The sequence below is a fragment of the Galendromus occidentalis genome, unplaced genomic scaffold (genome assembly GCF_000255335.2).
Source record: "Galendromus occidentalis unplaced genomic scaffold, Mocc_1.1 scf7180000077191, whole genome shotgun sequence".
In the NCBI taxonomy this organism is placed as follows: Eukaryota; Metazoa; Arthropoda; class Arachnida; order Mesostigmata; family Phytoseiidae; genus Galendromus; species Galendromus occidentalis.
The window spans coordinates 761,936-775,123 of NW_003805179.1; the positions used below are offsets into that span (position 1 = coordinate 761,936).

Below are 13,188 nucleotides of genomic sequence, written 5' to 3' on the forward strand. Positions count from 1 at the left end.
GGCTCGGGTCGAGTGGGTGAAGCACGGATTCTCCAGGCTCCACCAGGTAGCAGAGTGGTCTGTCTCGAGTATCCTCGTGGGCTGGGCCCAGTGCGAAGCTGCGACGAGCAGCAGAGATGGATCGGGAAGATCTGCTTCTCGACTGCGAGAACATTTGAAAGTGCGCGCCGAATGGAATACGTATGAGAGAGGCTGTAGTTGAGAGACCGCGCACCGTGCGGACCCGGTCCGCTGGTACATCGGACCTCAGCAAGAACACTATGGCTAGGGATTGAGGAGAGCGAGCCGGCGGGGTCATGAGCGTCCGGTGGCGACGGTATGCGGTCGGCAAAATCACCTCGAACCAGAGGAGAAGCGAGCTGGGATGACTGGATTGCGGCGGAGCTCAATATGGGTACTGATGGATGGCTGGTGATATCGAGTTACCGCATACACTCGTCGAGAGTTCTAAAAAGAGAGCGGGTGACCCCAATTTCCGATTTTAGTGACGAGAAGAGGATATGGAATGACTGATAAGAATCGGCAGAAATTTCAACACGCAAGCCCACATCTTCGCGAAGTGCAATAACACCATAGATATTTTGGTGGTGTGTGTGATTCGTTGAGGAGACGCGTATCATCGTAATCAGCAGTAATGATTCGGTTCTGAGCGCTTGCCAGTACATCTAAGTAGTCGAAGATCAGAAAAAGATCGTCAAGCGAAAGATCACACTGGTGATATTCATTCACTTAGACTCGTGACGCAATTTCAGATTTGAGGAGAAGAAGGGAATGAAAGGAGGGAAGGAGGACGGCAGTCTCCGGTGAGACACCCAGCGCATCCAGAGGGTAGACGACCGTGGAAATTCAAAGACGTTCTACCTCAAAAGACGACTCGTTCTCTCTTCCTCTTATCATACCCATTCACACGGAATTTATTGTTCTCAGCTCTTGTGTCGTCCCTTTTTGTACAAGTTCGGCGGATAGTTTTTCCCGCCGAGTGTTTCCTCTGCGCCGACCGATCTTCCAATCGGCAGCACGTGCTGCGCGAGCAGCATTCGAACGGAGATATATTAACAAATCATGCTCTGTTCGCTGATTCAACTCGGTCGTTCTTCGGAGGTTTGTATCTGATAATTTGTCATCATTCCTGCTCTTTTCTCGAATCCATTCGAGAACTTTCCGTTCCTCGGAACGTACAGTCTGACAACCTTGCGTTGTTTCTGCGTGTTCGCTGCCGGTCTAGCATCCTGCACCTCCTCAATGGGCCCGTCGTCCATCCTTGATTCTGGCTTGATGTTGATGAAGCTCGACGGCATTATTTCGGCATCGATCTCCGAGGCTGCGACCACGTTCTTTCCTTTTTTGCGTCGCTGACTGATTTGCTTACGGAAATCTTTCGCCGTCGATCGCTCCTGCGAGGCTACCCTGTGCGGCTCGTGCGCGTCGCCGGCGTCGTTGACCGGATTTTTCCTCGATTCCTTGGGTCTCGTATGAGGCACCTGGACGTACCGCTGGGAATGCGTCACCGCGGAATCTGGGAACGTCGTACCGAAACTCGACTTCGCCGTAGGTCTCACTGTGGTTACTGGGGCCGTTGTCTGTACTTTCGTGAATTCGATCTGGTTAGGCGCCAGTATGTTCACTCGGTGTGGCACTGGAACTTCGGTGAAGAATGGTTTCTCCGTGGGCCGTTCCATCCTGAAAAGAAAGTCGTTTAAGGGCTCCCGTGATCGGAACGGATGGAATACGGTCAGGCGAAGCTTAGGGGATCGTTTGGTACATGCTCGAATACTTCGCTCGTGACACCATCAAGTCGACTTCCAGCGGGTTCAGAACAGAACATCTGAACAACTCGATGCCGAGTCTTTGATTGTGATACCCTCGGAAGCTGACTCAGATGGTCCCAGTTAAGTAGCGCGATCTAGCGAGGGACCTCGACCTCCGAGAGCTCCATGGCGCTTGCGGTGTACCTTCCTCTGGATCTCCTCGGACCTCCTTTATCATGAGGAGCTATCGATGTATCCGAATCGCTCCCTATACTTGCCCCTCAGAGTCACAGGCAGGAGACATGGGTTCTCTGAAGGATTGTGGATTTCTGCTTGCTGGTTCCGTTTCTCCGCGATATTCGATCAGCGGAAAATTGACTCCCCCATCTTCGAAACCGACCCATAAATTCCGTGGAAGAGTTCGATTGTCCAATGTATGCCGTCGGTATTCAACACCTTCACGAGAAAATTGTGGAATTTTTTTTCTCTGCTTCACCCTCAAGTCCTGATCATTCGATCAATCCGAGACATGACAAGCAGTGCTACCAGCCATGGCCTTGGGGCCACCCTAAAAGCCTGATCCATCTCGCGGATCTTTGGAAGCCGTGACTCCATAAGTGGAATTAAGAATTTCCAAAGGATGGGGAAGTCGATGACTCAATGATTGGACGGAGACGTCTTGCCTTCCAGCATGGGAAGTTCAGGTGGCTAGAAGCTCCTCAGAGAGACAGGTTAGGCTCTCGGAACTCCGCCACGAACTCGTCCATGGTTGGGTATGGAAGACTGTATATATATTCCAGGAAATCCCCTCTCAATCGGAATGTCGAGGGAAGGAGATCGTGTACAGCGGCGCGAAGCTCTTTTGATGCAAACCAGATATGCTCACAGACACCCTCTGACAGGCGACAAGGTCAGATGGATCAGAAAGCGCATACCCTCCTAATGCATATAGTATATAGAGCAATAATCCGCTTTCCAAGGATAAGCCTCGAGGTCAAGCGGTGAGCCATAAAGAGCGGGCCGGTGGCATATTCTGCTCCCGTGTTTGTCTCTTAATGATTGAGCTTTCTCAATGATGCTGACACACAGCAGGTCCCAAACTTAGTTTTAATATTATAGCATTCTTGACGGGCACCTGTCTTTGATGTAGTTCACGTTGACTGAAGTCTTCTGAGGCAAGTCGTTCTTGGCACAACGATGGCTGTACGGCCCGATGCAAGCCGCGTAGCTCAACGCGTGCGGAAGGTAAGACTGCTCAACCGACCCGGTGAACAAATGAGCCCAAGGTCCCACAGCAAACACCGGAACATCTTCAGCGCTGTGGACTCCGGTGGTCAAGTTGACCATCGACGGGTAGAGATTTCTGTTCATTTTACGCGCGGGAGCGCTCCCACCGGGACCCGAGGCATAGCTGAGTATATTGTGTCCATTTTTCTCCGTTTTCCCTGCGGTTATTAGAAAGATTTAGAATATTACAGGAGGAATATTGACGAGCGAATCAGACGGGCCGCTCGGATCGCGCTGAGATGCATATTTGCATGCCGGAATGCGACAAGATAATTTCCCCCCTCCCAGAGCGGTTTCAAAGTCTCCCGTAATTCGACGGTGAATTTCCGTGATCCCAGTTCCCACCTAGAACGTTTTTCCCTCGCGCAGCGTATCCGTTCACAGTGAATGGATGCGAATGGTCCGCGGTAACGAGGAACAACGTATTTTTCGGGGACAGGAGTTTCGTTGAAATGCGCACGGCTTTATCCAATTGATAAACTTCTTCAAGAGCGTGCGCGGCCAAATTATCGTGATGCGCTTGATCGATGTTCCCCGCTTCGATGAACAACACGAAACCTGCGAGAGTACAAGATCAAATTCAGATCATGTTCGAGATGAATACATCTGGAATCCATGGTGCGCGATATTTACCACGGGGCGCTTTTGAAAGAGCTTTGATTGCCGCCAGAGTCATTTCCGCCAACGACGGCTCTTCGCTCGAAAGGGAGTCGTTGCTGCCGTAGAGATTGTCGAGAGCGAACGAGAGTCTCTGAGGGGCGAAGAGACCCAGAAGGAAGTCAGCAGAGTATCGGGGATCCTCTAACTGTTCCAGATGGTCTCTAGTCCACACGAAAGCCGCCCGAGTGTCCTCTTCCGTGTGCCTTTGTAGGTACTCTTCGATCAAATTCCGGCCATCTTTCCTGGTTGGATCGGAGAAAAACATGAAGGCTCATAAAAGTGAATGCGTCGGCGACAATGAAGATAGCTTGATTCAATGATGGTATCTAGCCTTTACATATATGCTGCTATGTTCACGAACCGGTTCCCGCGCGCATTTATCGGCAATCCGTCACCTTCGATCATTCGTTGTTCTTTGGGTCTGGTCTTCTCGGGCAAAAACTCAGACAATCCACCGCCAAAAATCACTTTCAGACGTGAACCCGTATCACCATGAATCAACTGCTCTGCGATGTCCTTAGCATGACAACCGTTAGGGACAGAAGAAGTATAAGTCCGATCCGCGGAATGCGCATAAGTAGCTGCGGCCGAGGCCCCTGTCACGCTGTCCGTGGTGACCAGACCTGCAAAACGGATGATTTACATACGAGTCTTAGTACCTTGACAATCGACCCCAACACGGACGGTGCCCACGAGCCCCGCGAATTCCTCGGTCCCCTTGAGGGGGATCATCATAAATCATGGGCGAATCGAGACAAAGTATGGGTGGAAGAAAGATCACGCTCAGGAATTCGAGACAGACCTGTCCATTTGCCGTGGGCTTGAGCCCAAGCCAGGAGACTCTCCACTTGATTCTCCCGCCGGGAGGCTGCGGCACAATCTCCTCTCTTGACTTTAGCGGTCACCCCCAATACGCCGTTGTTCGTTTTCACGCCACACAGGTAGGCGGTTCCGGTGGCCGCTGAGTCCGGCGTTTGTTTATCGACGGAGTATGTCTGAAATGGAGCGTAGGCTTCGAAGCTTACTCATCGAAACCGGAGTAGTCAATCTGTTCAAAAAGTTTTCTTCCCAAGAAAATCCGCTCCCGAAAAGCGGCTCAACCTTTCACCGCCACGTTCGTCGACAGTGGCATCAGCACGATGGCGGGCCAAACGGATGTGACAGGGAGCCCATCGGAAACTCTCGAGCTATGATCATCTCAGTGAACTTTGACCTCACGCACCAGCTGAGAGGCGCGCAGTTAAGACATCACTTAATAGCGAAGAAAAACTGAACCATTTTTGTTACGGCCGTGCCTCGTCACTCCACTGTAATGTTACTTTCTATCTCACTCAGTCGGTCGAGACAAACAGGCGGACGACCCGAAAAGGCCACGGAAAGCCTTCTGAAACGGTTTTGTCTGATTCTCCGTATCCAGCAGGGAATTTCGTCACTGATTGTGGTGGGCACAGGTTTACACCGAGGCGGAAATCCAAAAAGATGGCCTTGTGTTCGTCGCATAGTCGCAAAATTACATCCGTAACCGCGAAAAGAGAGCGAAAGTAGTTCCCCGTTGTCAGCACCGCATCCATCCCACAAGGGACCGCAGGACCGCTGTTCCCTACACCCATTTCTCAGGAATGTGTTGGCAATGAACTCATTTGGAAAATGAGCGTCGATAGAAATGATGAAAGATTTTTCGATAAGTTACAATTGTCTCCCGGAGCGCAATTCCATCACGGACCAGAGCTCTTCGAACGGCATGTCCGCATAGGCGACAGCACTGACCCTTCCGGGGAGATTTCGCGCCGTTCCGATTCCCTCCTGTGGATTGTGGCCTAACCTTTGATAACGCGGTGAATGGAAACTTCTCGAAGTCGAGCACAGCCTCTTCTCCGCTGGCCCCCCGACGCTGTCCCTTGTATATCCGCCCAGCCGTTACGGTGGAAACTCCCATTCCATCTCCCAAAAAGAAAACGATATTGTTCGCGACTCCCGAATTCGTGATTTGAGCAAGCTTGTCATTGAGGGTTTTCGTCGCATCTTCCAACCAGAAGAGCTCTTCATCTGAAAATATTAAGCAACGTCAGTCATCTGTTTTTTCTTTCGGTTCGTGCAGTGTCTGGGGAGCAATTCACGGGGTCATGTCTTTCTGAGTCATTGGAGCCAGACATATCGCCCGTATGTGTTTTTCAACCAATCAAGGCCCGATTTCGAAAATCTCCTTCTCAGGACGGATATGAAGCATCTGATTTGATTAGGCTGTCGTTATGGAGAAGAGCACCCGCAGGACCCTCGGTGTAAATCAAGAGTTTACATAAGCATGCGGGGAAGCGACAGAAGGTCGTTTCTCCCACGCTGGTTTTCCGTACGTCTAGAACGGAGACGACAGAAGACAAGCTCACAACGACCCTAACGTGAATTTCTCGGCGAAGAGCAGATAATCCTAGCTTTTGTTTGTTCACTACAAACGCAATACGATAAGAGCACTTGATCTTCATAATGCTTCGCTCACTGAGACAAGGCTCAGCTATGACGTAACCAGAGAATGCGAGCCATTTGTATGAAATTCATTCATCGAGCGACGAAAGCCTCTTCGGTCAACTGCAGACATCGGGGGCTCAAACGAGCACACGACTTTTGCGCGTGTGTCATTTGATGGCTCGCACAATGGTGCTGACCATTCCAAGGCGACGTGGTGCGGGCGCTCATCGAGGCGGAGGTCTGGATTCCCCTCTCACCTCTTCCGTTTAGTGTGAAGGTTTTCAAGCGGGATTCGGGCTGATCCGAGCTCTCTGATTGAAAAGTTCAACTGCGATCTTAATCTTCCTTTCGCTTAATCGCGACACACATACACATACACCGGTCGCTTCGGTGACTCCGACTTCTTCAAACATATCACTGACGTCTTAGTAGTAAAGATCGGAGCCTAGAGAGGGTCTTTCGGGGAAAAACGCTACCGGGAAGAGGCTTACCTTCTTCGATCCTGTAATTCGGAAAAACTTTCTCCTCGGGAAGCGATTGCTGAGCTGCCGCCAGCATCACCAGATAACCGGTGACAACCAGGAAAGATCCGCGCATTTTCTCATTTAACGTCTGGTCACCTGGAATACAAAGTTTGCACGGTTATTTCCTACTCACGACGTAGTTCAACCAGGTGATCCTCGAGAGGCTCTAGGAAACGATCTGAATCAGAAACTCTTGGTGGCCTCATTGTTTCCCCATGATTTCATCAGCTAATGTGTACCGTTTAGATTCCCTGCTGGACATTGTTTCTCCATGCGGAGAATTTCATCATTTCTCAACTTTTTTTGAGAAAACAATCCCTAATTAAACTCATCATCCGAATCGCCTCGTTGATGGCACTCAGTCGCAAACAGCAAGCCCTACATTTTTACATTCAGATGGGGATCTCGTTAGGGAAGTGATCCGAATGTGACCGAAGCTCATCCGAAGAACTCGTTCTGCTCAAATTTTTTTTCGGTGACGGCAGCTTTCTCCTGGGAAATTGTCTCTCTGAACGGAAAGGTAACGTTCAATCGAGAAGTCGATTGACATTCTGCTTGAGGAGACTATTCGAAGCTGATCGAACGACTCATCCAGGGAGCTTAATTTGCTTGAAGCTATCCTAATCGACAGAAACTTTTTCATGGGATTTTCTCTTTCTCTCGTCACAGTTTCACAGAGGGGGTAAATATATATTCCTATAGTTAAGTCCCACAGGTGGGATCACTTTAGTCGGGATGGTCCTGTGAATTCTCAACGCTTGTTTCAAGTTCCCAGTGAGTTTTTAGCGGATATTTAGCGAATGCCAGTGATTTGACGAGACAAGTGCCGACGCGACGGAGCCTGTTCCCGAATTCTGTCTCCAGAAAAATAATTTCCTACCTAACACGAAGGAAAAATACTCCGTATGGACCGCTTTCGTTCGACGTGACGAGTATAACTGTCAGACGTGCTCAGTCCGTGGATCGAAAAAGAATTCTCCTTCCCCGACCGCAGAACGCCAATTTGTAGTGCAATTGCCTCCCATTCTGAGAACGGAAAACTAATGGCGGAAGAGAATACGACGAGTTCGTTGTCGATACAGTACAGTTCCGTCGCCCGGCCAAAAATCTACGAAGCCACGAAGTGTACCAGAACAAATTCCTGGACTCTGCCCAGAGGCGCGGTCGCGCTTTTCAGGGTCGTTTCGGGCACTCACTCAAGCATTGAATACCTTTTCAAGTGAATTTTCCGGCCAATCCGATTCCGACGGTCCGTTATTTCAGGTCTTCGTCAGACCCGATCTTATTAAAAGTCGCTCCATTCACGGACCATGCGGTCTCTCGCACGGATTTCTGATTCACGGAGCTTTCCACATCTTTCGTGATCGGATTAGACTCCAGATAATCACCGTTGGGCTGGGCATGCGAAATGGTTTCCGCCGATATCTGTGCAGATGAGAGGAGTGTGACGGGAAAACTTCGTCATCGACGTAGCGCCGGGTACAGAAACGTGCTGGATTGATTAGATTTTCACGAGCCCCATTGGGAGTTCAAGCGCTTTTCACTCCCGAGAATGAAGCCGAACCGTCCTTCAATTTTCCGGGATCGAGGCGAGACCGACCCTGATCCGCTCGGAGCAGGCACTCGATGTGGAGACTCTGATCCATCCAATCAATAGATCCATCGAACACTGGAGACTCCGGGCTTCAGCGGAACATTGTGTCACCAGCCGAGGTCAGTCGAGCGGGTGCGGTTCGTGACTTGGAACAAGTGGAACAGTGAGGTCTGTTTTTTTCTCCACGAGGGAAACGGAGAAGAGACTCCTCTTGAAACAAACGAACGGTCGAGGAGGACAATGACTGTCCCAACTGAATAGAGGCTTTCTTCCCCATTACTCCATAGCAATAGAACCGCACACGGCCAAGATCATATTGATTCGTGGGCTGGATCAGAATAATCATGTCAGGTTGATCACGAGCGAGTCCGGTCGTGCGAAATTCAAACAGCGACTCCGATGCGATTCCTCGCGGTATTTGTTTTCGTTGATGTGACTCGGTTCGAGAATCAAATCAGCTCGCCGAATCAAATGCTCACATTTCGTTTTGAAAGACGAAAAAATACTCGACGTGGAGTCACTATTTTGACCGTTTTCGCCACAATTCACTTGGACGAGCGAAAAGAAGCATTTTTTCGATGCGCACCTAAGGCGATACAATGACATTCGGAGGTACGACGGGCATATTTGGCCGGGGACGTGAGCGTCAAAAACGCGATCCTGTGACCGTGGGTTCGATAACGACAAGCGAAGAACTTACGTGCGATCTCCAGAGAGCCAGACGATTTTTTGAAGAGGGTTATGAGCGCAACTACGTTTCGCTCCAAGGTATTTTCAACACATCGGAATCGAACATTGTCGTTCTCCACCAATTCAATCCGCTTCGATTTTTTCCCCTCGAGGTCCCAGTCGCCTGTCGGTCATGGGTCATGGGGCTACTCCTATGGTCTGCACTATCTCCTGGCCACGTGATTCCATTTTTCGAATCGCCGTCCTATTATTCCGGTGTTCTCATTACCGAAGTATACATCGGACATACTCATGAGGAGTGGAGTCAGCTTTTCTTGCTCCACTAGGCCCTCATTGTCGCTCCTTGCGTCACAGCCTCGCCCGCTTGAGCGATCAGCGGTCTTCCCGAAAGAGTGTCGCGACCGTTAATGGTGTGCAGAGTATTCGAAGCTGATAGGTCGGACCTTTTTCGCCAAGATTCTCCAGCTGAGCAATAACATAGAGCTGAGAGTCCGATCAATGTGAAGAGATTCGAATCCGCGGGAATTCCCGGCGATAGTGCTTTTCATATGGGGGGAAACTGAGCCATCCGAACACGAAATAGTGGAATAATCGCCTCACTCGTAGAAATGAAAAAAACTTCAGTGACACTCCCCGACCGGTAGGGCTTGATTGAAATCCGTTGGGGGCGGCGGAGACGGCTGCAGAGACCGACGCGAGAACACTCAACCCTTGGAGATGCTGATATGCGATGAACTGCGGGAAAACTCACCAGACTCTTGTGGAAGTTTAGAGACTTCAGCGTAATCCGGGGGCTCACGGCACGGTCACATACACAACGGTTGGCTCCACTAGCAATGAAGTGTGCGCGATCAGTTTCTAACTCTCTTCTTCCAGCGACTCAACGGTATCCAGAGAAGAGAGAGGGAAGTCTTACAGAAGAGCCCCAGCAGTCAAGGGAACGCTGAGAAGAAGACAATCGCCTTGTCTCCGTCACGGATATCGCAGTCGGGGCTCCGCTCGCCCCTCGTGTTCCTGAGCGGCCCAACATCATTCCAGTGCACAGGGCCAAGAATGAGCTCTATCTGGAAATCATCTTCTGTACGGCTGTTATGGTCATGCTCGGTATCTCATCGGGGAGCTGAGAACGGGGGGCAGAAGGAAGGACGTATGATTCATGGAGCACGATGGGGATCCACCGAATAGCGGTCACTCCAGGTTTTTCCATGGCTTAGCGCTCTCGCCAAAGACGAGTCTGAGTCAGACAAGCAATCCTCCGGGACAGCTTGCGTCTTTCCAGAGGCTCTTAGTTTCTCCTTTAGGCGTTTAATCGAAAGCTTCAACTTCCGAGCTCTTCCTCGCGCGTTTCTTGAAAATATCATACGAAGCCCCACGACACCGCCGCCGTGCAAATTACGTCGCGAACATGCACCCGGGAAGACTTTAATTATTTCTCCAACAGGGTGCGACTTTCCTGCGGAAACTTCTCGGACACGCAATGCCGAAATTCCTCAGCGTCGATTTCCCATCGGATTTTCACGCGAGGCGGTCCCGAGATAAAGGATTCGTTGGATCACCGATTATCAGTCGAACAAAGGCAAGCCTGTGTCCGAGGAGAAGTCCAGAGTCCCACGACCCGAAACGCAGAGGGGAAAGCATTGTCACACGCCTCATGAATGGAAGTGGAAATCTCGGTAAACTGATAAATCCCTTCTTCACCAGGAACGGAAGTGTCATGCAGCGCGACATGGCCACCGATGCTGCGGAACCGAACTCGATAGGGAAACACCGCTCCTTGAGCAGAAAATTCCATAGAGCACTTCAGCTCCGTGAAATCGATCCGACTTGGAGCAACGGCGGCGCAGAAGATATTGTCGAAGAAAGCTCCAGAAGAAGAGAACTACTTCAGAGGGGACTCGCGTTTTTTTCACGGATGACGCTCGCGGAGTTGGGCAGACGCGTCGATTGCTCACAGAGGAGGGACTTGATGTTTGTCACGCGCTTGGACTTGGTCCCAGTGTTTTCGACTTGACCGCATCGTGAGGCGTTCCGTGCGAAATTGGCCCCGGGGCATGCTCAGTCAACCTGCTCCAAGGACGGAAACATCTTCCGATGCGATAGCGCCACCTCAGTGGCATAGTCTCAAGTCCGGAGGACGAGGGGTACGACAATTATTACTATTATTAATATCATTAATATGCGGACTCTAATTCACAAGTACGAGCGACTCAGAATGGTCCAGCTTGCTGGAGTGTCACTCTTCATCCGGGAAAGTCATCAGGCCTTTCTCGCATGCCCGTCATCCCGCCCAGGAGAGTGACCTGTGACAGGCTCGATTTCGCGTCGGATCAGCAGATCTGAAGCGGGAGGATCAGCTGATATTTCACACGGTGTTCCCGGAAATCTCAAGTTGAAGAGGACCCACTTGGAGAATGGAGCTTGAAATGGCCAGCGCTTTCGGATTTCCCGTAGTTGAGGTGATTTCCTGTTCTTTCAAATCAATCGAGGGTGTCTTCTTGATTCTGTCTCGGTTTCAGTATGCTTTTGAGCTTGCGGTCGATGGTCCAGCTTCTTCTCTTGGGAGGGGGGGTAGCGAGTCAGATTTTTTGGGTACCGGGAGCCGAAAATGATGACGCGCCCTCTCGAGGTGTATGCTATAGTATTGGGCAGAAGATTCGTGGAGGGGGGGCATGGCTTCTTGCCCACACCTTGGATCCGCCACTGGATGGCGAGATCCCGAGTCCCGCTCGAGCGGAGCTCACGCGTATGCACCCCGGAGCTGGGAGACGTGCGGCGCAACACGGCAATTGCTGTGTCTTTCTCGCATAAGAGGCGCTGAGTCTTTGGGCCACCTCACACGTGAAAACTGAAATCCAGGTATTTTACACGTCCACCGGACTTGACTCTTCATGCTGGGCCATCAAGCGGACGGGCGGGTTTTCGGTCGTTCTGGAACAATGCTCGGAACTGTTCATGGCTGAGTGAATCCTGTAAGAATGACAGTGTTTGCTGTCTGCGTATAGTCTCATACGCGCCAATTCGACAAAACTGAAGTGAGATTTCGCGCAAGGCGGGAGTCCTTCAGGGTCGCTGTCGGTGATCGACTGCCCGACTTTGTTAGTCTGGGTGCCTCCTCGGTACGACCGATTGCGAGCGAGCCAGCCGCGGAATGAACAACAACAGCGCTCAGGCAGTTCAGACATCCGCCCCGCATTGTACAATCTTTTTACGGGACCATTCTGATTTGCATGCTTTACGCAATAGTAATTCTAGTGAGAGGCCGATCGCTCAAGTTAGCAGCAGTATTCGCCTAGTGCTCCCGCCGCGAATCACTTACTTTGCATGCATGCGCCGGGAGCATCGAACAATAGGCGGTCAATCGGTGCGCTCAAGCGAAGTCCTGGTCGAATCAACTACGCGGACGAATTCGGTAACAGGTGGTAAGACGTTTCGAGGGATCGCCCATCTTCTGAGCCCGGGGCGTGTATACCGAGCAGCGAGTCTACCAGCTCCAATCGCTGTAATCGATGCCGTGGAAGATTCTGCCTGTGGGGGTAGAAGGAGAAGTTCCGCAGAGAACGGAAAATAACGTCGTCCGAGAGGTTCCGAGAGCGCCAGATAACTACCGGGTATCGGGAATACCTGCTTCCGAGTATAGGGTATCTGCGAATGTTTACTTCTGGGCAAATGTTACTTCCGGGAAATTTTCGGATCGCGCTCTTCCCCGGAGCTTAAGACGATTGGCGTCATGGGATCCGATTTGGCGGGTGGAGCTTGGCGATTTCGACGACTTCGTCAATTATTGTTCTCCATGAAAGACTCGGGAACCACTCTCTCGCTCTCTCTGTTGCCGTGCTCCTTCTCGACTGCGAACTGTTGACCTTCCGTCCGAGGTGATGGGGAGGCGATCGTTATATAAAACGCGATTTCCTTGGAGGAAATGGCGTCACAGAATGATTCGGAAAATCTCCTCAACCACGAATGTACAGCTAGACTGCTTAGCATGTCGTCGCGGCGGTGTCCGTCGTGATCGCTCTGTCGCCTCCATAGCCTTCATTGTCGCGGCTTTGATCTAGACCGTTTTTCTTGAGCGTCGACCGGAATTCTACAAATGAATGAAATGCGAAGTGTCTGCGAAAGATGCTTTAATGATTTCGCGAAACTTCTACACTACAAGCCGCAAGAGACTGTCTGCCCCACGACAATGAACAACAATAAAGTGACGGGAATCAAAGTCTAGAAA

At 50.9% G+C, this 13,188-nt stretch overlaps 1 protein-coding gene across 1 annotated transcript; it reads right to left on the reverse strand.

Annotated features, from left to right (window-relative positions):
- Nucleotides 1-1,079: 1,079 nt before the first annotated feature.
- Nucleotides 1,080-6,677, reverse strand: LOC100904800 (alkaline phosphatase-like). The gene is made up of 8 exons (XM_029111002.1): nt 6,650-6,677; nt 5,518-5,741; nt 4,498-4,690; nt 4,057-4,318; nt 3,669-3,937; nt 3,381-3,593; nt 2,884-3,193; nt 1,080-1,680 (listed from the first exon to the last, which is right to left on the reverse strand). Exons 2-8 carry the CDS (start codon nt 5,629-5,631, stop codon nt 1,080-1,082), a joined length of 1,962 nt encoding a protein of 653 aa, XP_028966835.1. The 5' UTR covers nt 5,632-5,741; nt 6,650-6,677.
- Nucleotides 6,678-13,188: the final 6,511 nt, after the last annotated feature.

Coding starts and splice junctions, on each gene's coding strand:
- LOC100904800 (XM_029111002.1), bottom strand. CDS start 5,631: ATGGGAGTTTCCACCGTAACGGCTGGGCGGATATACAAGGGACAGCGT. Junction 3,594..3,668: donor TCTTTCAAAAGCGCCCCGTG/GTAAATATCGCG, acceptor GTACTCTCGCAG/GTTTCGTGTTGTTCATCGAA. Junction 3,194..3,380: donor GCGAGGGAAAAACGTTCTAG/GTGGGAACTGGG, acceptor TAATAACCGCAG/GGAAAACGGAGAAAAATGGA.